This window comes from Aulonocara stuartgranti (assembly GCF_965226115.1).
Source record: "Aulonocara stuartgranti genome assembly, chromosome: 18".
NCBI lineage: Eukaryota > Metazoa > Chordata > Actinopteri > Cichliformes > Cichlidae > Aulonocara > Aulonocara stuartgranti.
The window spans coordinates 9,988,816-10,009,484 of NC_138954.1; the positions used below are offsets into that span (position 1 = coordinate 9,988,816).

At 38.3% G+C, this 20,669-nt stretch overlaps 2 protein-coding genes across 2 annotated transcripts; both read left to right on the forward strand.

The window, feature by feature from the left end:
- Window positions 1-3,469: 3,469 nt before the first annotated feature.
- On the forward strand, window positions 3,470-7,665 carry best4 (bestrophin 4). Its single transcript, XM_082514979.1, has 10 exons — window positions 3,470-3,484; window positions 3,563-3,731; window positions 3,816-3,916; window positions 4,001-4,234; window positions 4,935-5,089; window positions 5,204-5,281; window positions 5,726-5,878; window positions 6,418-6,498; window positions 6,581-6,735; window positions 7,296-7,665. Exons 2-10 carry the CDS (start codon window positions 3,580-3,582, stop codon window positions 7,561-7,563), a joined length of 1,377 nt encoding a protein of 458 aa, XP_082371105.1. The 5' UTR covers window positions 3,470-3,484; window positions 3,563-3,579; the 3' UTR covers window positions 7,564-7,665.
- A 964-nt stretch (window positions 7,666-8,629) lies between these two features.
- Window positions 8,630-19,728, forward strand: hectd3 (HECT domain containing 3). Its single transcript, XM_082513692.1, has 20 exons — window positions 8,630-8,715; window positions 9,080-9,525; window positions 10,640-10,893; window positions 10,991-11,126; window positions 11,577-11,698; window positions 12,094-12,207; window positions 12,334-12,416; window positions 12,531-12,696; window positions 12,877-12,958; window positions 13,062-13,244; window positions 13,326-13,378; window positions 13,475-13,643; window positions 13,723-13,836; window positions 14,012-14,101; window positions 17,725-17,931; window positions 18,039-18,168; window positions 18,646-18,720; window positions 19,101-19,182; window positions 19,277-19,348; window positions 19,508-19,728. The coding sequence occupies exons 2-20, from the start codon at window positions 9,175-9,177 to the stop codon at window positions 19,590-19,592; spliced, it is 2,568 nt and encodes an 855-aa protein (XP_082369818.1). The 5' UTR covers window positions 8,630-8,715; window positions 9,080-9,174; the 3' UTR covers window positions 19,593-19,728.
- Window positions 19,729-20,669: the final 941 nt, after the last annotated feature.

Here is a 20,669-nt window from a genome sequence, read left to right on the forward strand (position 1 = left end):
CTAATGGCACTCTGGCCCAGAGATCACCTTTCCCTGGGCTTAAATCTCCTTGATTACTGACGAGAGTCAGCTGCACAAAAGGGAAGTGTGGCACCTCAGGCAGAAGAGGTGGTGGGACACGCCCACACAGGCACCTTCAGAAGGAGGCCCTGCTAGGGCCGTAACATTTAGACTAAATATATTTGAATTTGATTAAATTTAGTCCTGCTGGGAAATTAAAATTGCCAAAATTAAATAATAGGATACATGGAATCCGAATATTTAAAAAAGTAATCAAACTTTATAACCCTCCTTCATTTTAACATAAACGAGCTTTGTTTGACAAACTGTTTGTTAGCCTAAAAAGCCTGTTAGACATCTTAGTTAATAGGCTATGTAGGCTAGTTTAATCTTAAGTCCGGACCAGCAAAATCATTGTATATGTTTTATTGTCTTTGAACAAAGATTTAAAAAAAAAAAGAAAAAAGAAAACTAATAAACTATCAATTCATAAAACAGTTGATAAACAGCCTGAGATGTCTTAAAAGTGTCAAATATAAGTCAAGGCTTGGGATTTTTTGTTGTTTGTTTGTTTTTTATAATTAGTCAGTCTACTTTCATTAAGAAAGGCTACTGTTGTAAAGGAAAGAAAAACAAACTACGTTGGCTTGTTTTTGTGGTGACAGGCTAAGTGTAACGTTGTTGTTTTTTCAGTAAAAATGCTGTAAAACTGACAATGAGTCAGATATCTGCCTGAGACAAAATTGTGTCCTGATTCTCTGTAATGTTAACACTTTGCAAATGCTGCAGACAGATTTTGTGCCATTAGCTACATATTTGACACTCCGTAACGTCTTCAGTATCGCTGAATCATTAGTAATCATTCAGATGTAAAATGGCAATACTGTATGTAATAAAAGCACTGATTTTTTTAACCACATTTATACAGGAAGATGCACTATGTTGATTGTGTATACACTTTAATATTGTTGACAGAGAAATAAAAGCTTGTCTTTAAGTATTTGTGTTCAGTATCTCTGAAAACAGACTCCTAATCTTTTTCTGTTCCCCTTTCTGCCCTGGCAATGACCCAGGCTGACCCCAGCTACCTGAAATCCCTCTTTTGAGCTCTAATTTCACTCACCGTGGGAAGTTGTAATTACAGCATTGGGTTACCAAAATGATCGGCATGGAAGTGCCATTCTCAGAGATCTTAGCCACAATCAGTAGCCAAAGGCAGGAAATGACTAGGCTGAAACAGTTGTCTGAGTATCCATGGATGCTAATCTGGGCGTGTGTTTCATCTATAGATCAAGATCACAGACAAACCATTGTGTGTCAGTTTGATACTCACGAGGGAAGCAAAGTAAAAAGCAAGACTTTTAAGATTTCTGGAACCAGTAATAAAGAGAGAGTTTTGACATAAAATGCAAACAAAGTGTTAAATATGTCAGATGTTCCTTTGATTGTTTTCTGTCAATAAAGGAGCCTCTGGGTGTCTCTGTTTATGAAGTAAATACAGGCCTAAGGGCTGAGGCTCAGAGCCATGCTCCACATTACAATAATGCCACCTAGTGTCAGGAATTGAGATTAGTTCTTTTTTAGCGTGGATATATATATATTTTTTTAATCTCCTAGTAAAACAAAAATCAGTGCAAATAAAAATGTAAACACTGTGAGACTCGGATTCAGGCTGGGAATGGAGAAGTCCACAGTGATTGCTGATCCAGGCTCCAGTGGAGGATACATGGCCTCATAAATGTCCACTCAGAGGTGAGCAAACAGAACCAGTGTCCAAAGCAGGGCTGGAAAAGAAGAGTCTGATTTACAGTGAGGAGCTGTAACTATGTGAAAAACAAACAAGTGAGCTAAGCACAGCAACCAGTTACAAAGGACGGAGACTGGAGGGATGGACACCTCTGACAGCTCTGATGTTTAGACTGTTGCTATCACAGTCACCAGTAAATAACACAGTCTACGCACCTAGCGGCCTCTGCTGAGCAATCAATCTGTGTGCGCTCTGTTTGATTTTCTGTGGCAGGATGCTGAGATAGCAGGTCCAAAGTACTTATTTGTGTTACATCAGAAAAAGGCATGTCGACAGAAAAAGTGTGCAGTGCATTTTCACTTAAATATTGCTTTCTACTTTACATATGTAAGTAAACCTTATTTGAAAAGAAAAGGCACATACAGCAGTCAGAATAGTATTACATATAGCTTAAAACGCCACATTTTTTATTATGTGAGAACAAATGATTAAAAAACAAAACGGATAACTAGACGAAGCAAGTCAATAACAGTAATAAATACATCATCAAACAGTAAAACTGACACAGCTGATATAATCCTCTCAAATACGCACATAAAATGGATACATTTATAAAACAGATGGCAGTCTTGATCATAAAATAAATCCTCAATTCTAAATATTTAGAAGTCATATAAAGAGCTATTCCCCTGCAGAGATTACAATCCAATATGAGCTGTAATGACGTCATTATGTAACATTATACACGATTATTATAGTCTGCTCTTATAAAAAATGCATTCCTGAGTGTGATAAATCATACATAGTTTAGAAGAAGCTGCAGTCCAATTGTTTGCGTACAAGTTTCATTAAAAATCTAAATTTATATAGCTTATTCATCCATCTATCCTCTTTCACGTCTCCACTTCAGGGTCAGGGGGGGACTGGAGCTGGCACGGGGTGAGAGGCGGGGTACACCCTGGACAGGTCATCCGTCTGTCACAGGGCTAACACAGAGAGACAGACAACCATTCACACTCAAAGTCACACCTATGGGCCATTTAGAGTCACCAGTTAACCTAACCCACTAACTTCACGTTTTTGGACTTGCAAACTCCACATAGAAAGGCCTCGGACAGATGCTGGATTCAGACTTTCTTGTTGTGAGCTAACAGTGCTAAACACCATGACACCTTGCTGCCCTATACAGGTATATGTATAATTTGTATATAAATAAAATATATTTTTTAAGCCCAACTGCCTCTGACATGTAATAATTTAGTGTTTCTGTTTGCTTAATGTGATACAACACTAGATTTTTTTTGTCTTTTGTTTTGTTTTTTGCTTTTGTGTATCATTAATTATTCTTTATCTTTTTTCTTTTTTTTTAGAATAAATGACAGCTGTAAGAATAATTTAACTTTTTAAAAATATTTAAGTCAGCTCAGCACTAACAGGAGGAATTAACACAATAATTATTAACACTTTTGTGTTGACTGAGAACCTTATAGATTATAACTTTTACTGGAAGGTTTTACTGAATAATAACTTGATTGCTGATCACTCAAACCAGTTATGTGAGCTTAAAAAGAGATGTTTTCATGCAGTCTGTAACCGTAGGTGTGTTTCACTTAGGCTGCAGGTTCCCAAGTAATAAAACTAAGGTGTTAATTTATGACAGCGCCACAGAGAGCTTTAAATTCAGGCCCAGAGGAAGAAACTTTTTTCTCAGGACAACAGGATTCAGCACAGGTGGAGGTAGGACAGGTCTTAAAAAGTCTTTTATGTATATGTAATTATTAAACATACATTTAAATGCCTTTTAATGCTTTTCAGGGATTTGGTGCTTAAACATGACAGTTTCCTACAGTCTTGAGGTGGCCAATGCCAGGTTTGCTGGCTTTTCCAGGCTCCTGTTCAGGTGGAAGGGAAGCATCTACAGGCTGCTCTACAAGGAGTTACTGGTGTTTTGTAGTGTTTATTTGTTTTTCAGTTTGTTTTACAGGTAAATTCACATTTTCATACCGCTCTTACTCTTACCTAGCTTTGCTTGTTTGTCTCGCAGTGACAATTTTAATTTGCTCCACAGGTTTCTCCTCACACGGAGGCAGCAGGATCTGTTTGAGCGTATCGCCCTTTACTGTGATCAGTTCACCAACACCAACTACATCCCTGTTTTGTTTGTGCTTGGTAAGAATGAATCATACAGCAGTTAAAGAACTAAAAAAAAAATCATATGCATGAACTTTCTCTCTTTTTTTTGTTTTATTCTAGGTTTCTATGTGACCTTGGCCTTTAATAGGTGGTGGGGTCAGTACACCAGCTTCCCACTGCCTGACAACCTGATGATGGTGGTGTCTGGGAACGTCCACGGGACTGATGAGAAGGGCCGTCTGCTGAGACGAACCCTCATGAGATATGCCAATTTATCTTCAGTCCTTATTCTCCGCTCCATTAGCACAAGAGTTCACAAGCGGTTCCCAACTTTGGACCACATTGTGGAGGCTGGTGAGAGCAACAGTTCTTAATCAAAAGTCGAGTTAATTTTAAAAATCTCAAATGTACCTTTTGCACCATATTCAGACATATAATAATTGCTGAATGTACCAGTAAGAAAGACAGTGCTTCCAATATAGACAATACTGAGGAAAAAATAAAGGGCTCATTACTCAAGACTTCTTCTTTTTGTACTTCTCACAGGCATCTTTTTACTTCACCAAATCTTAGTTATAAGTTACAAAATAATGCTGAAATAAGTTTTTTCTACACATCAAATACTTATAAACACACAGAAATATATATTTTTAGCACTAAAACAGGGAAGAGTTCAGCCAAGAGAATTGTTTTTATAGGTCACAATATACCACTGTACACCTCACAGGGATAAGGAGTTTGTCCATTTAGTAAAAATGTGTGATTAAGATTGAGTTGGGCAGTGGGGCTTTTGGGATACAAGTATTTTGTCAGTTACAACGGGGGGAAAAATGGGAAAAAAAAAGAACAGCCATCATGATTCTCAGTCTTGTTTAGTTTAACTAACAGACCAAAACTCAAACACATTTACTTCATTGTATTTTAAAGTGAATAAAATCCTAATACTAACATTTCAGTGTTATGCAGTTCAGTTTATTGCAGTCACTTTAATTGCTGTCAGTAATTTAATGGTTTCATATATCATGTTAACTAAGTGTGTCTAATACGTGGGCAGGATTTATGACCTTGGAGGAGCTGAAAAAGTTTGAGTCACTGCACTCTGACTTCAACAAGTACTGGATGCCTCTGACGTGGTTTTCAAACCTGGCGTCCAGAGCGAGAGAGGAGGGCCGAGTGAGGGACGACATAGCTCTGAGGCTGCTGATGGATGTGAGGAGTTTACTAAAGAATGCAACAAGAGCAGACCTACACATTTTCTATGACTTACAAATAATCTATGGCTCTAAAGTGTGCGTAAACTCCACTGCTGTACTACATCTGCAGGAACTCAATAACTACAGAGCAAAGTGCAGTCTGCTGTTCCACTACGACTGGATAAGCATCCCTCTGGTCTACACTCAGGTACGATCAGCCAATGAAATATGAGCCATTCATTTAAGTGCTGTACATCACTATAGACTTGATTCATAACTAAATACATTCAAAGATTTTTATATCTAGAACATATTAAGGAATTATCAAATAAAACTTGGATTCTTTTTAGATTTTTTTATAGATTAAACCAACCATCAGCATGTAATGTTGCTGTTGTCCTGAATCATATTAGTGGTGCACATGGATATGCTTCTTTAACTCATGACCAGTTCAGGTTTTTTGCCTAGATCATTACATAAAATGTGTTTTTTTACATGACAAAACCTTTCTGCTGTTTCTTTTCAACAACATATGTGCTTGTCAGATTTCATCAATTTCATATAAATCACCAGATGATTCTACCTCCTGAGACACAACTGTACTTAGCAACCCCTAATTTTCTATCTCATTGTTTTTTTTTTTTCTGTGTAGGTAGTAACTATTGCAGTTTACTCATTTTTTGGCTTCTGTGTGATTGGCCGACAATTCCTGAATCCCGAGAAAGGTTACAAGGACCACAGACTGGACTTGTACGTCCCTGTTTTTACCCTGCTGCAGTTCTTCTTTTACACTGGCTGGCTCAAGGTAACACAGCACCATCATGTATAAGTGCACACTTCCATTCCAGGCTCTATAATATAGTCTTATCATATTTCAGAGGGAAATATGTACTTTTTATTTTTTGTGACAGTTTTAACATTGTGGTTTTGTATGATTTTACTTTTAAAAAAAAGACATCCAATAAGCTCATAAAATACACCTTATGAGCATAAATTGGTTGTTCACAGCAGTTGAAAAGTAAAAAAAATAACAATGATGTGATGCTGAGGTCTTTGTTGCTGCTGTTCTAAAAAGAGATTTCCTATCAAGATTGTCTTTTGGTTTTACTTGAATAACTAATACAACTACGCCAAGCTTATGTATGCGAACTTTCTTTGTTCAACTCATAAACCCTCTAAGTTATCTGGTGACCAATTGGAGGCCCCTGACCCATCAGTTGGGAACAGTAGACTGAGATGTTTACTGAATATCACAGCTGCATGGAGAAAGGCATGCTGAAGCACTGACGCATGCAGTTTTTTTCCCCACTGTTTGCTTGTCCAGTTTCTGTTTCTGTTTTGTAGGTGGGAGAGCTGATCATCAATCCATTTGGCGAAGATGATGATGACTTTGAAACGAACCAGTTGATTGACAGAAACTTTCAGGTTTTCCCCTTCAGACATTCCCCCTAATTATGACTACTAGAAACCTAGAATGAGATGTTAAATCTCTTTCTTTCTCCCGCAGGTGTCAATGCTGGCTGTGGACGACATGTACCAGAATCTGGCTCCAATGGTGAAGGACAAACACTGGATGCAGAGACACTTCTCCATCCCTTACACTCTGTCGACAGCAGCGGAGAGCCTCAGACCAGCATTCAAAGGCTCCACTTATGACATGAGGTAAAGTGAGAGGGATGGAATTTAAGATATATGAGTATATCCATCCATTCATCCATCCATCCACCCTACCCGAACCTTATGGGGTTCGGGTAGCGGGGGCAGCGGCCTGAGCAGAGAGGCCCAGACTTCCCTCACCCAAGCCACCTCTTTCATCTTGTTATGTTATGTTATATATGTGTGTGTGTATTTTATTCAAAATGTAAATATTTGTGAACTCTATTTATAAGTAGAACTGGAATTATATATCAATCCTTCTATGATTATCTTGATTTTTCTTTTTTTTTTTGTAGCTTGTCAAAAATCTTTTTCATTTTTTATAAAAATTTTAATCCATATGATAATGATAATATAATATAATAATAATGATAATATTACATAATGATAATGGGAATATATCATAATTTTCAGTTACAATTTTGAAAATGTAAGTATATTTTTATACTTAAAATTTATTTAACACTTCCATTCTGGACAGTTTGTTGTAATAGCTTGATTTTACATTCCTAAATAAATCACAACCACTGCCATCTTTGGGTTTAAAGTATCTTCCATGTTTTCAGGATGAGTGCTGAAGATCTAGAGATTCACCAGCCTGGAGGCACTCCTATGAACAAACAGCATTTGCACCTTCAGGGCTCTGTGAGTGATGGGCTCAACAGCCTTCTGCAGTGGGGTAAAGGCATCCTGCGCAGTGGGAGCCTCTCTTCTCTGAAGGAAGTCTCGTCAAACCCAAACGAGGCAGACGGGGATGATGAAAGGGAAATAGATGTGATCACTCACAAAGAACAAGAAAGGGGACTAATTAAAGTTTTAATTGAACACAACTAATTGATACTTGCTGTCATGTTTTTGAAAACGTTTATTGTAAACATGACAAAAAAATGTTTGAAAACATTTTTTGGGGAGGTGGAAATGTGACATTGAAAGGTCTCGCTTGTTTTTAACTGTGAACTACAATAAGATTTCATCCTTTTCAGATTTTATTTGTAGACATTTTTGGAAATTAAGCACAAAACTAATTATTTATTTAATTATTAACTATTAGATCTCCTGTTTGCTTAGTACTGTGTCAGAGACCCATTTTATCCTATCTGTCAGAAATCTATGTATTATGAGAAAAAAATGTCTGATATTCTTGAGTAAATAAAATTCCAGATGAAAAATATGTTATTATTATCATTATTGTGCAATTTACTTTAAGTGGCTAAAAACTCTTTGGAGGGAGCTAAAGTGTTTCAAAGCAGAAAACACTGTGACTGAAAACACTGTAAAACCCTGATGACTGTAAGTCTTTCATAAATGAAAACTTTATCGGTATAATGAAAATTATGAATGTTTATGATTGTTGAATATACTGAAATAGGTTTGTCTTCCACACAGGCTCTGTAAGATGTGATTAATGCTATTAAAAAGGTGTATTTAACTCAATCCATAGTAAACCTTTGATTGTGAAAGCCTTGGAGGTCTGAAGCCTTTGTTCAGTAAGTAATCCTCCCTTGCTATAACTGTATTTACATAAATCCACGTGATTTCCCTTAACAACAACAACACTAACAATAATGATATTAAAGTTGCAGTTTATTCTTTACACTTAGATCACACTAATGTATTTAATCGTATCTGACACGAGTTTTTATGAGTTTTTATAAAAACATATTAATCAATGAATTTCGCAAAAATCCCGGCTGTAGCAAATACCAATTAAAACTCATCCATGCAGATTTATTTTTAATTTCTTTTTTTTTAAAGTTGTGTTGGAAGGTTGGATAAACAGTCAGGGTTCGAAAAATGTGAACTTTCTGGCAATTATTTTCGGAGTTCAGCCTTCAAAAGTTAAGAAAATTAAATACTCGACTGAGAAGCTTTTATTTTGTAAAGGAAACAGCGACGGAAGGCCGGAAGGATCAGAAGAGTCTTTGCTCTTCCGTGTTGTCAGAAAACCATAGAATCTGTAACAGGGTGCGGGACACTTGTCAGCAGGTACGTTGGTATCTACTGTTTTTAAGAATTGACCACACTTCTTACTCCGTGAAATGTTCATGTCCCGTGAAGTTTTGTTAAATATGAGCCTAGCTGGCCGCCAGGGTTGTTGATGACAGCTGCGGTGAGGGATGGACTCGTTTACTGAACACCCTGGTAGCATGCTAATGTTAGCGCTCTCACTTTTACCTAATGGGAGGAGGTGATATTTGTGTCAGGGAACTTTGCCTGCTGATTAGCGAATTCCTAGCATTTCAAACAGTGTTCAGATTTTATTAGGAGAGCTAGGAGCCAGTTTAATTAATCGATATTTTAAACGAAGACAAAGTTTCTAAAGAAAGTTGGGTTTTGTTTGGTTTGACAGGAGCATCCCTGCGCAGCCACGCAGGAAAACAAAAGCGGTGTAATGTCAGCCGATGAGCTCCTGCTACTGCTGAGCTACTGACTGCCACCTTCACGATGGGCGACAACCCTCACCTGCTGCTCGGCAGGATCCGCTTCCTGAACAGGTGCATCGAAACTTTCAGGAGGAGCGAACCGGTGCCCGAGTGTCTGTGTTATGTCCCCAAAGAAGTGTGCTACAAAATCTGCAAGGATTCATCTTCCAGCTCATCCGCTTCCTCCTCCGGTGCCTCTGCGGGAGGCTCCACCGTGGGAAAAACCATAGTCTCTGTCTTCGAAAGCCCCCATCAGACTGCCCACAGTAAGAAAGCATGCAAGTACAACATTGAACCAAAGAAAGGGACATGCATCCGGACAACAGGGGAGGAGTACTGTAATAGCCAGGGCCTTTGGGTCAAAATGAATAAGGTAAGACGCTGTTACTTCCCCTTGGATGCAGTGACATCAGTAAAAGTCTTTGTGCTGCTTGAAACAACAATAACCCTTTGTTTACATACACTTTACATACTGTTACAGTGGTGGATGCTCACATTAAATAATGAGGTCCAATAATCCAGTGAGCCTAAAAGCACTCAGACAGTTTCAGACAGTGGATGAACTGAGTGGCTTTGCTAAGGCTCAGTATAACACAGCTCTAAAAGGGTCAAAGAATAAAAGTATTGAGCTGCAAAGTAACATATTAGGTACATAGTAGTGAAATTTGACCCTCTTTACAAATGAAACTCACATTAACTGATTCCAGTTCTTATATCAAATGTTTTTTCTGAATGAAAGGCAAGACTGAAGATTTCAGTTTGTGATATCATATTAGGATCTTCTCATGTCTGCAGTGATTTTCATCCAAAGATATGCATTAGGTTTAACTGGTAATCTCAGAAAAACAGGTGATCTTGTCACTATCAATAAGAGCTCTGTAAAATGATGAATCATGAATATAAGCTCGAGCAACTGAGTTAGAAAGAGAGAGGTTTATATATTTTTGCCACATTTTATTACAGCAAAAATAGATTAATCTTGATTATAATTATTGCAGTGTATATTGCACAATAATGGTGCACATGTCTATTGTGGTTAAAGTTAGAAATAATGGGTTTTGTTACATACAAATAATTCATGTAAGCCAAACACAGGAATATAATTCCTGTGTTTGGCATCAAATAAAACTATTTCAGACAGTTTTTCAGCTCTTGGCTCTGTATGAGGTCATAGAAAGCTGATATCCCTAATGTCATCTCAGACATGCAGCTCCTCATACCTGCTGTTTAATCCCACTGGTTGCAAAAGGGCAAGCCATTCAGGAAAACAGTTGGCTTAAAGGTAACAAGGGTGGAGTGAAATATGGATTTTTCAGAAAGTGGATGAACTTTGTATACAAGATAAATAAGAATTTTTTATGAGCTGTGACACAAAATTTAAAATATGGAACTCGAAAAAGGTATTATAGGTTGATTTGTGTGTTCTCAATTATTGTAAATTTGGTAAGAAAGCAAATGTTGACCAGTTGATCCGTGGCTGTCCCCAGGAGCAGCTGGAGGAGCACCGTCCGGGCCAAGATTTGGAGGAAGGCTGGATCCTCGTGTGTAAACACACCGAGGGAGGCGACAGGCTGGTACCCGTGGAGTCACCAGAGACTGTCACTAGGCAGCAGCAGCTCTTTGGCTACGACCACAAGCCCTGCAACAGGTGGGAACAAGTGGTGGATGTGGAGAATGCACTTTACATTGGCGAGAAACCCAAAATCGCAGAGTGTGATGAGGCTGCCATCCAGAAGCTGAGGTGAGTCCGTCTGTGCAAAGTTAAAATGGAAAGTTGAGTTTTCTGGTGCAGCAGATTTTAAAATGAATGCAATTAATGCTCAGTTGAACTGTTTCAGGTATGTTCCTCCTACTTGGACATATGAATGTGATGAGGACCTCGTGCATTACTTCTACGATCACATAGGAAAAGAGGACGAGAACTTGGGGAGTGTGAAGCAGTGTGTGACCAGCATCGATGTGTCTTCATGCTCGGTGAGCAAAATTAAGCCCTCGTCACAAATGAAACTCGCATCGACTGACTTTAAATCTCATTTCAAACAGTCTAAATCTTTCTAAGTATAAAAAAAAGAAAATGAGGATTGTAGTTTGTGATGTCATGTTAAGGTAAATAGAATACTAGTAACTAGTCCGTAAGGTTTGTTTTCTTTTCTTTTTAACGTTGGCAAAACATGGATTGGCGTTCTCGGTGGAGTTACATTGGACCTCTTTCCTGATGACATCAAAAATGCAGTGAAAGGAAACTAGATTGATCTGAGAAGTTTTTATGACTTTAATTTGACCCAGTGACCATCATGATAGACAGTCTAGTATAACATGCATGTAATTATTTGTGGGTATGACAAATATGTATGTATTTATGAATTTAAAATGGGTTTGTTTATGAATTCAGTCCATTCATCAAACCTTGATATTTGCTTACAGGAAGATCCCAGCGGGGGGGCGAGTTGCCTGACAGATGGCGATGTTGAAACTTACTGGGAGAGCGACGGCATGCAGGGCCAACACTGGATCCGCCTGCACATGAAGAAAGGCACTGTGGTCAAGTAAGGAAACACAAAAATTGAGTAATAGTAAAGAATAGTAAAAATAAAGTCAAAGGCTTGGACAGTGCAGTGACTATGACAACAAGATCATTAAGATAAACTGTAATGTAAACTGTGCCACATGCAGTTTTTTGCCTTGTGGTGTAATGTATATATTAATATTAGTATATATAATGGTATGAATATAATGTTTTTGGGTTCTAAAGTAAGAAGTTTGACAACAACTGATCTGGGTATTATACCCAAATTTTGCACTATCCCTATGATGGTGTAATCATCACGTAGAGTTGCTATATTAGACATTTAAAAATGTGAAGCACTTTATGTCTCTTTTTGTTTCACTGATAAGCTGCTGAGGTCTCAATATTTTATTTATTGCCTGTTTTGTTTACTAGTAAGCTGATACTGACTGTGGACTCAACGGATGATAACTACATGCCCAAAAGAGTCACAGTGTTTGGAGGAGAAGGAGACAACCTAAAGAAGCTAAGTGACGTCACCATAGATGAGTAAGTTTTGTCAAACGAGATTATTGCTACAGTTTGCAATTTAACAAAAAAAAAAGTTCAAAAATGAATGCATACTGATTACAGTTTATATTCTACATTTATGTACTTTTACTTTTATGTTTCTAGTAATCTGATAGGAGAAGTGTGTGTGCTTGAGGATATGACTTCCCATTTACCAGTTATAGAAATTCGGATCGAGGAATGTAGAGGTCAGAATTTTTATGTTTTTGTGTCAAACTAGCTGATTTCTGTTTGAATGCTTTTGCAGGAGCTTTTGCACTGAACATAAAGCAACGCTTTTTTCCTCATTTTGGCTTTTACAGAGGATGGAATAGATGTGCGGATCCGAGGCTTGAAGATTAAGTCGTCCTGTGAGAGGGATCTGGGTCTGAACGCTGATGTTTTCCAGTCCTCTAACCTCGTCCGCTACCCACGTCTGCAGGGCACCCCACCAGATATCCTGTACCGCAGAGCGTTAGTTATCCAGAGGTAGGTCAGCGAACATTGTGCCCCATGTACTTTTTACAGAACTAAATATTTGTCTTCGGGCTTGGAAAAAATATCCTTCTTCAACTTCTCAGGTCTTTACCCTCAAGATAAAGTGTTCTGATTGTCCATGTTATCTGTAAACAGAAGGTGTTTCCAGTTTGTGTCTCTTTCTGTCTGCAGGTTTATCAATCTTTTGGACAGCGCGCTCCCGCACCTAGTGCCAGCCTGGGATTACAGCCTGGGTACCTTCAACCAGATCAAAGTGAGCCGTCCTAAAGCTTTTAACATGTCATTTATGATCTGTGCACAACAGCAAGCATTTTTTATGTGTTTCTTTATAACATGTGTCTTTTGGTGCCCATTAGAGCATAAAGCAGTTCTTGCTGCTGTCCAAGCGCCGCTCAGCCCTCATCACTCAGTGCCTGAAAGACTCGGAGACCAGTAAGCCAAACTTCATGCCTCGACTCTACATTAACCGACGTCTGGCCATGGAGCACAGGGACAACTCATCTCTGGACCCAACCTGCAAGAACGCCGTCTTCAACCAGGTAGGGACCAGAAGGAAGCCTAAAATTCAATGTGTAGAGAAGATGTGCAATAATTCAGATGCTTTATTTTTCCTCTTGCAGGTGTATGAGGGTCTCAAGCCGTCAGACAAGTTTGAGAAAACTTTAGATTACAGGTGTGCATTTTATCAGCCTCTTGTGTCCAATATTTAGGACTTTTATAACTCGAGGATTAAAATCTGAATCTCCAGTGTGCCTTTTTGATCCTTCAGGTGGCCCGCTCGTTATGACCAGTGGTGGGAATGCAAGTTCATTGCAGAGGGAATTATCGACCAAGGAGGTGGATTTCGAGATAGCCTCGCAGACATGTCGGAGGAGCTTTGCCCCAGCTCGTCCGAGTGTCCCATGCCTCTCCCGTTCTTCAGCCGGACATCCAATCAGGTAGTCACTATCCCATTGCCGCCTATCATCAGAATGGATATCACTGTTGTTCTAAAAGTGTCTTTTGCTCATCTGTCAGGGTGACTTTGAGGCTAGAGATTATTACGTTCCCACCCCTTCCTGTAAAGAGTTCCACAAATACGAGTGGATCGGTCAGCTGATGGGTGCTGCTCTCAGAGGGAAAGATTTCTTGGTGAGTCTTTTGTAGGTTGTTTGCAATTTTAGAAATAGTGTAAGAATATTTATTGGGTTTTAACAAAAATGTAATGGTTTTATTAAATTATTGTAACATAGATAATTACCATTGTAAATATTTATTAGTTGTAGATATTTGACTTTTCAGACTTGCTGTGTGTTCACTCCTGCAGGTTTTGGCTCTTCCGGGGCTTGTGTGGAAGCAGCTGATTGGGGAAGCTGTCAGCTGGAGTAAAGACTTTGCTGCAGTAGACTCTGTACTGGTGAGGATATTCAAATCATTACATTTACATGGTGGTGTATGGAACGCCAGGACTGCCATAATGAATTAATTAAATACACCATTAAATAATTAATTAAATGTGTCAATAATTAATTAAAATTGGAATTAATTAATTAAATAAATAGTTATGACACATGTAATTAATTAATTATTGACACATTTAATTAATTATTTATGTATTTCACATTTTAATTAATTATTGACACATTTAATTAATTAATTATTGACACATTTAATTAATTATTTATGTATTTCACATTTTAATTAATTATTGACACATTTAATTAATTATTGACACATTTAATTAATTATTTAATGATATATTTATTTATTTCATTTTGGCAGTCCTGACGCCTGGCTCTCGTCATGAAATAATTTTATCTGTCAGCCTCACCCATCAAACTCAGGGGGCGGGGTTAACGCTGCCCATGCAGCTTCTCTAACATTTGATTGGTTGCCGTGCAAAGTAAGTCAAAACAGGTCGATCCTAGATAATCGATTGCTTGTGTAGACTTGGGGCAGCCAGTTATCCCAGAATGCAGATCAAATCACAGGCAGCAATGGTGGTGGTGTAGTTTTAAAATACCCCGTTTTTCTGTCACCAGCTACACTTTTAACAGTGTTTTAGCCGCGAATGTCGCGCCGTATGTCTGGTCAGGTTGTCAACATAGAACATGTTTGCAAAAGTGCTCAGATGTTTTCAGAGATTTCACTAGCTCTGCTAACAGTTAGCATGCAGAGCGCACCGAGGGGGTTACGTTAACCGGTTTGTTTACATATTCCACTCTCCGTGTTCCACATGTTGCATTCGCAGATTCTCATTTTCACCGAACGATCGTCTCTTTCCGCCTGGTCTTGTGTCTCTGTGCTTCTGTAACATAAAGAACGAGCTGACATTTTTCTCACGAAACCAGCGATCAGCTCAGCAGACCCTCAGTTTACCTGCATGCATCCTCCTCCTCATCTGTCAGCTGTTTAACACCTGCTGCTAATTCAAGAAACACGCCTAGTTACCTGGTGATAGTCACAGTTTAACTGGGCAGCCGGTGCTCGATATAACGCAATGTCAGCGCATTTTTCTGCACAAGATAAGTAAATATAGTGTTTTCCCCGAGCGCAGAGCTGCTGGAGCTTGTTTCCTTACAGAGCACTTTATAGGCGAGCCAGCTTTATCAGCGGCTGATGTCCAATCACCGGCACACAGCTTTGAAACCTCAGCTGAGTTTTAGCTCTCAGTGGTTAAACGCTGGACTTCATTCACTCAGGTTCTGTCTGTCGGGTCACGTTTACTTCGCTGTTTTATTTACAACTGAGCAAATCGGTTTGGCTGAGGTTAAAGTTACGTTTCATAACTGCATAGTTTCACAGACGTTTAATGGTTCACTGGCACATGTGTTAGACTGAACTATCATCTAAATATCATCTGTTTTTTAATAGTTATTCAACTGTATTCTAAGCACCAGCTGTCTGTTAGAATGTGATTTTTTTTTCTCTCTCTGTTGGCAGAGGTATAAAAATGCGCAGGAAAATCTGACGTGCATGGCAAACTTCACCGACGATATTTAGGGAGGAATAAACACACATCAAACATAAATGAACCATTTGCCTGTCTCCATAATTGAGAGAATTTTCTCTTCTTATGTCAACACTCTCTCTCTCTCTCTCTCTCTCTCTTTTTTTTTTTTTTTTTTTTTTGCTTTTTCGGTCATGTTATGTTTACCTGTCAAAGGCTTGTTACAAACTATGAAACACATCGTGCAGACTTCTGGATGTTAGAAGAAAACTAATACTGCTCATGAATGAGACTAAAGGCAGGAAGGTGTCCTTTAAAACTAAACATGTTAATAGGACCTCCCTGTTTATATCATAGTTTATGATATAGCACGTGTATTTCAGTAATAGCCTGCTGAGGCCACTATACGTGCTGGCCTCATATCAAATGTGAAGGCAGACTGAGTCTATGTTTGACGTTTGTTTATATCTAATCTTCCTTTTCAAACATTTAAACAGCAGCGAGTCTGCAGCTGAGGGAATACAAATTCAAATTGTCGGAACAGGTTTGCTCGTTTCTTGGATTCATTTGGTGATTTATTAAATGTATAACTGTTATTCTAATCTGCTGCTGAGTCTCTTACACTTTTCTTTATGCTGTATATTTTCACGTCTCTGGAATAGTTGGCAGTTAGATAGTCAGCTGGGAAACTTTGTGTTAACTCATGGAGCTGAGGATATCGTGGATATGCTGACCTCGCTGCGTGGTGTACAGAGCGAGGTCAGCATGATTAATATTCACAATAAAAATATTAGCCGAACATCATGAAGTCTGTATGTGTTTCATAGTGTCGAACAACCTTTGTACAGTTAAAGCCAGCAGTTACTACATGACGGAAACACCAACGTTATCTCTTTTATGTGTTTATACACAGGTCACGCTGATTACTGAACAAAAACCCAAAGATCAGATGTTGAACAGATTTATTTGCTCTCTCTCCTCCTTAAACATGTTTTTAATGTTAGTTATAATTCAGAATTGGCGACTGAAACACGTAGGACACATAAGAACATCAGGAAATAAAACACCGATAAATATAACCTCAGTAAAAGAAGTCAGCGGGGGTTACTACAGCTGTGTACCGGGGCCTGCGCTTTGTCGGTGGGATTGCTTGCGAGGCGAGCGGGTCTATCCCACGCTTTGCCGTGAGACTGGGACGACATCTCCGAAATCATCGAAACACTTTTGCAAAGAGGCTGTATCTTGACAAACCGACCAGACACATGAAGATTAAACCACTACATTCTCGGCTAAAAAAATATTAAAACGGTATTTGGTAACACACAAACAGGGTTTTTCAAAGCTCAGTTCTGTTAGCTTCCACATGCCGGTTGTTGTGTGCTAGAAACAATGGCCACCAGGCCAAAGCAATGGTTTTGACTCGATCAGCGTTAACCCCGCCCCCTGAGTTTGATGGGTGAGGCTGACAGATAAAATTATTTCATGATGAGAGCCAGGCGTCAGGACTGCCAAAATGAAATAAATAAATATATCATTAAATAATTAATTAAATGTGTCAATAATTAATTAAATGTGTCAATAATTAATTAAAATGTGAAATACATAAATAATTAATTAAATATGTCAATAATTAATTAATTAAATGTGTCAATAATTAATTAAAACGTGAAATACATAAATAATTAATTAAATGTGTCAATAATTAATTAATTACATATATCATAACTATTTATTTAATTAATTAATTCCAATTTTAATTAATTATTGCCACATTTAATTAATTATTTAATGGTGTATTTAATTAATTCATTATGGCAGTCCTGGCGTTCCATAGGTGGTGTCATTTAAATGTCAAAGCTTTGAAAGAAGAAAAGTCTCTGCTGACTGTGTTTCATAAAAGTACAAGAATTTATTGTCACTATTTTATAATAATTATTAATTTGCTCCTACAGTTTGTTGATCGATTACATTTGTTTCATGTAGCGTTTTGGGTTTGTTTTTTTCTTTTTGCATTAAAATTAAAATCTAGAAGGAATTAACAGATTGGATGGGTTGTTTTCCTGGTTGCCTCACTGTGAACATGTGTTCAGGTAAACCTTCTGGAGGCCATGGAGAACATGGACCAGGAGACATTTGAGTTCCGATTTGGGGAGGAGCTGGTCTACACCACTCTGCTGACGGATGGCTCAATGGTGGAACTGATCCCCGGTGGCAGTAATGTGTCAGTTCGTTATGAGGACCGCAGTGAGTTTATCCGCCTGGTGCAGAAAGCTCGGATGGAGGAGAGCAAACAGCAGGTGGGCTTCACATAAATTGGAATTACCCGTATTTCTTTTACTCTTTAAGCCAACTCTTTGTAAAATACTCCAGTGATGTTTTAGTGGTTTGTACACGTGTGTTACAGATTGCTGCCATACAGACGGGACTGCTGAAGGTGGTTCCTCAGGCAGTGCTGGACCTGCTCACCTGGCAGGAAGTGGAAAAGAAAATATGTGGAGACCCAGAGATCACTGTGGAAGCTCTGAAGCGACTCAGTGAGTGTCCGGCCTGGATTTAAACTGACTTTGACTATAAGCAGACATTTTTCTGTCGTAATTAAGAAAGTGAAATGGGACCATTTGCAAGTAATTTATCCAAGACACAACTGGAAGTGGATAAATTCAAATAAAATTCTAGCTTAGTTTAAACTAAATCTAATTTTAGCAGTGGTATCTGTTATGTTTTCGAATGAATTGTATTTCATTTTCAGTACACCCGTGTATGCATGTGGTACCTTTTTTCACAAGTGGACTTGGCGTAGCTTTAAAAATACAAAACAGGTTGACCTCTTGTGGGACTTTTCCCATCTTCGTTTTATCCACGTTCCTTTCAAATCCTCGACCACAAATGAGGTCTGAGATGTTGTTTCTGTTAAGGTACAAGTTAAGGTGAAGTAATAAGATGCAAGTTGTATTAAGTCACAAAATGCTGCAAGTAACCAAACCATTGTAATCTTTTGTTCTCCCCACCAGCACGTTATGAGGACCTGGAACAAAGTGATGTTAGAGTGCAGTACTTATGGGAGGCGCTGACAAACTTCACCAATGGTGAGTTCACTGTTTATTTTTGCCCCATTTTAAAAATTAGTAAATGGCTCTCACAACATAAACTCTGCACCAATGGCCAAATATAAAAGACAGATAAAGCTTTTGGGTCCGAAAAATGACGCCAATGGAGAAATCCCTTAAATTGCTATTTTTTGTAATGACCAGCAGGGGGCAGATCCTCTGGTGTTAAGAAGAAGACGGGTTGTATAAGATTGAAAAATAAACCTTATCGTGCTTTGTCTATGAGCTCGGTTCACTCTTTCATGGTGAATTTATGGTCTAGGTTCTAGGTTTATATAAAGATGCTAAATTGTATTTGTGTCTGCATTATTCAAGTGCAGATTTTGACCCAGACTGATATTCTTGATTTCTGTCTTCAGAGGATCGCAGCAGGTTTCTGAGGTTTGTAACCGGTCGAAGTCGTCTTCCTGCACCTATCTACGTCTTTCCTGACAAACAAGGGTGAGTTCAAGTGTACGTAGTTATTATTATTTGACTACAATTAGATTTAGATTTGATTGTAATTTGTTTTTTGTTGTTTGTTTTCTTGATTCAGCTCTGAAACGACTGATGCACTTCCACAGTCCTCCACATGTTCTAGTACCCTTTATCTACCCAACTATCCGAGGTATAACAACCCCATGTGCTTTATGTGCACTGTTATTAATGATGCATTGATGATTTAACAGAAGTTAAATCTCTTAAAGATTATTAAGCAGTTTTTGAAGTTGACAGCACTGTTACATTATTGTCTTGTGTTTCCTCTATTCCTTGTTTTGTCCTGCAGTGCGAAAGTTTGTGAGGAGAAGCTGCGCTATGCTGCGTACAACTGTGTGGCCATTGATACCGACATGAGTCCCTGGGAAGAGTGATCTCCCTACTGTTTCACTGACCGCTGCACACGCCACAACTCAGTCGAATCAAGATATCTTGCCAACTTTTCACCATACCCTCACAACTGCCAAATAACCAATAGCTGTATATAATAAATAACTATATGGAAACATGGACGTGACTCAGTATGGTTTTTATTAACTTTTTATGTGTTCAACTCAGTAAAAGATCAAATTTTTCTTCAAGACTCATTTAACCCAGACAAAACAGGAAGAAGTTATCATGACATGTCATGTTTAAATGTTGCTGGTAATAAAAATGAGTAAACAGTGTTTCTAAACCCAAACTGTTAAAAATGATCAAACAGATAAAGTCATCTGTATAACACACGGTCCAATTAATTACTGTTAATAAAATTTTACATCAGATTTACGCATTATATGTATTTACTCATTCTTAATCTTTATTTTATTATATTTGTATCTGAAAACAACCTATTTAAAGTACCTGTGTTACACGTTCTTTAACATTATGTCTATTCTTTTATTATACATTTTGAAATGACATCTGTTTTCACTACTAACTCTAAAAATTGTAAAACAAAATAGAAGTTGTTGCGGGGTGTGGTTTGTGACTCAGCCACTGAAGAGGGAGAGGGCAGTGCCAGGGAAGGATGGTCAACAGCAGGTAGCCATCGTTTAATCGTGGCTCCTCTATTTAAGCAGCGTGACGGGACTCGGGGAGGAGAGTTGGAGTACAAAAGCAAAAATAACAACATGGTGATACACAGTGAGAAGCAGACAAAGGCACGCTGAAAGACGCGTGCATGCAAATACATAAACAGAACATTTGCACCATTCCCTGCAGTCATCAAGTCCTTTTGTCACAGCAGTAATTAAATACATGTCATTATCCACTCACCAGCCACTTCATATGGCAGTAATGGCCCAGTCTATAAAAGATCTTGAGCCCAGAGGTCTTTTCAACCTTTCTCTGTTCAACAAATATAGGTGATTATATGATGTGGTGTGATATGGATGTCCCTTACTTATATTTGATGTGTGATTGTGTTCCTACACCACTTTCTTGTTGTTAGTGTCTTTAATGTCTGCAAT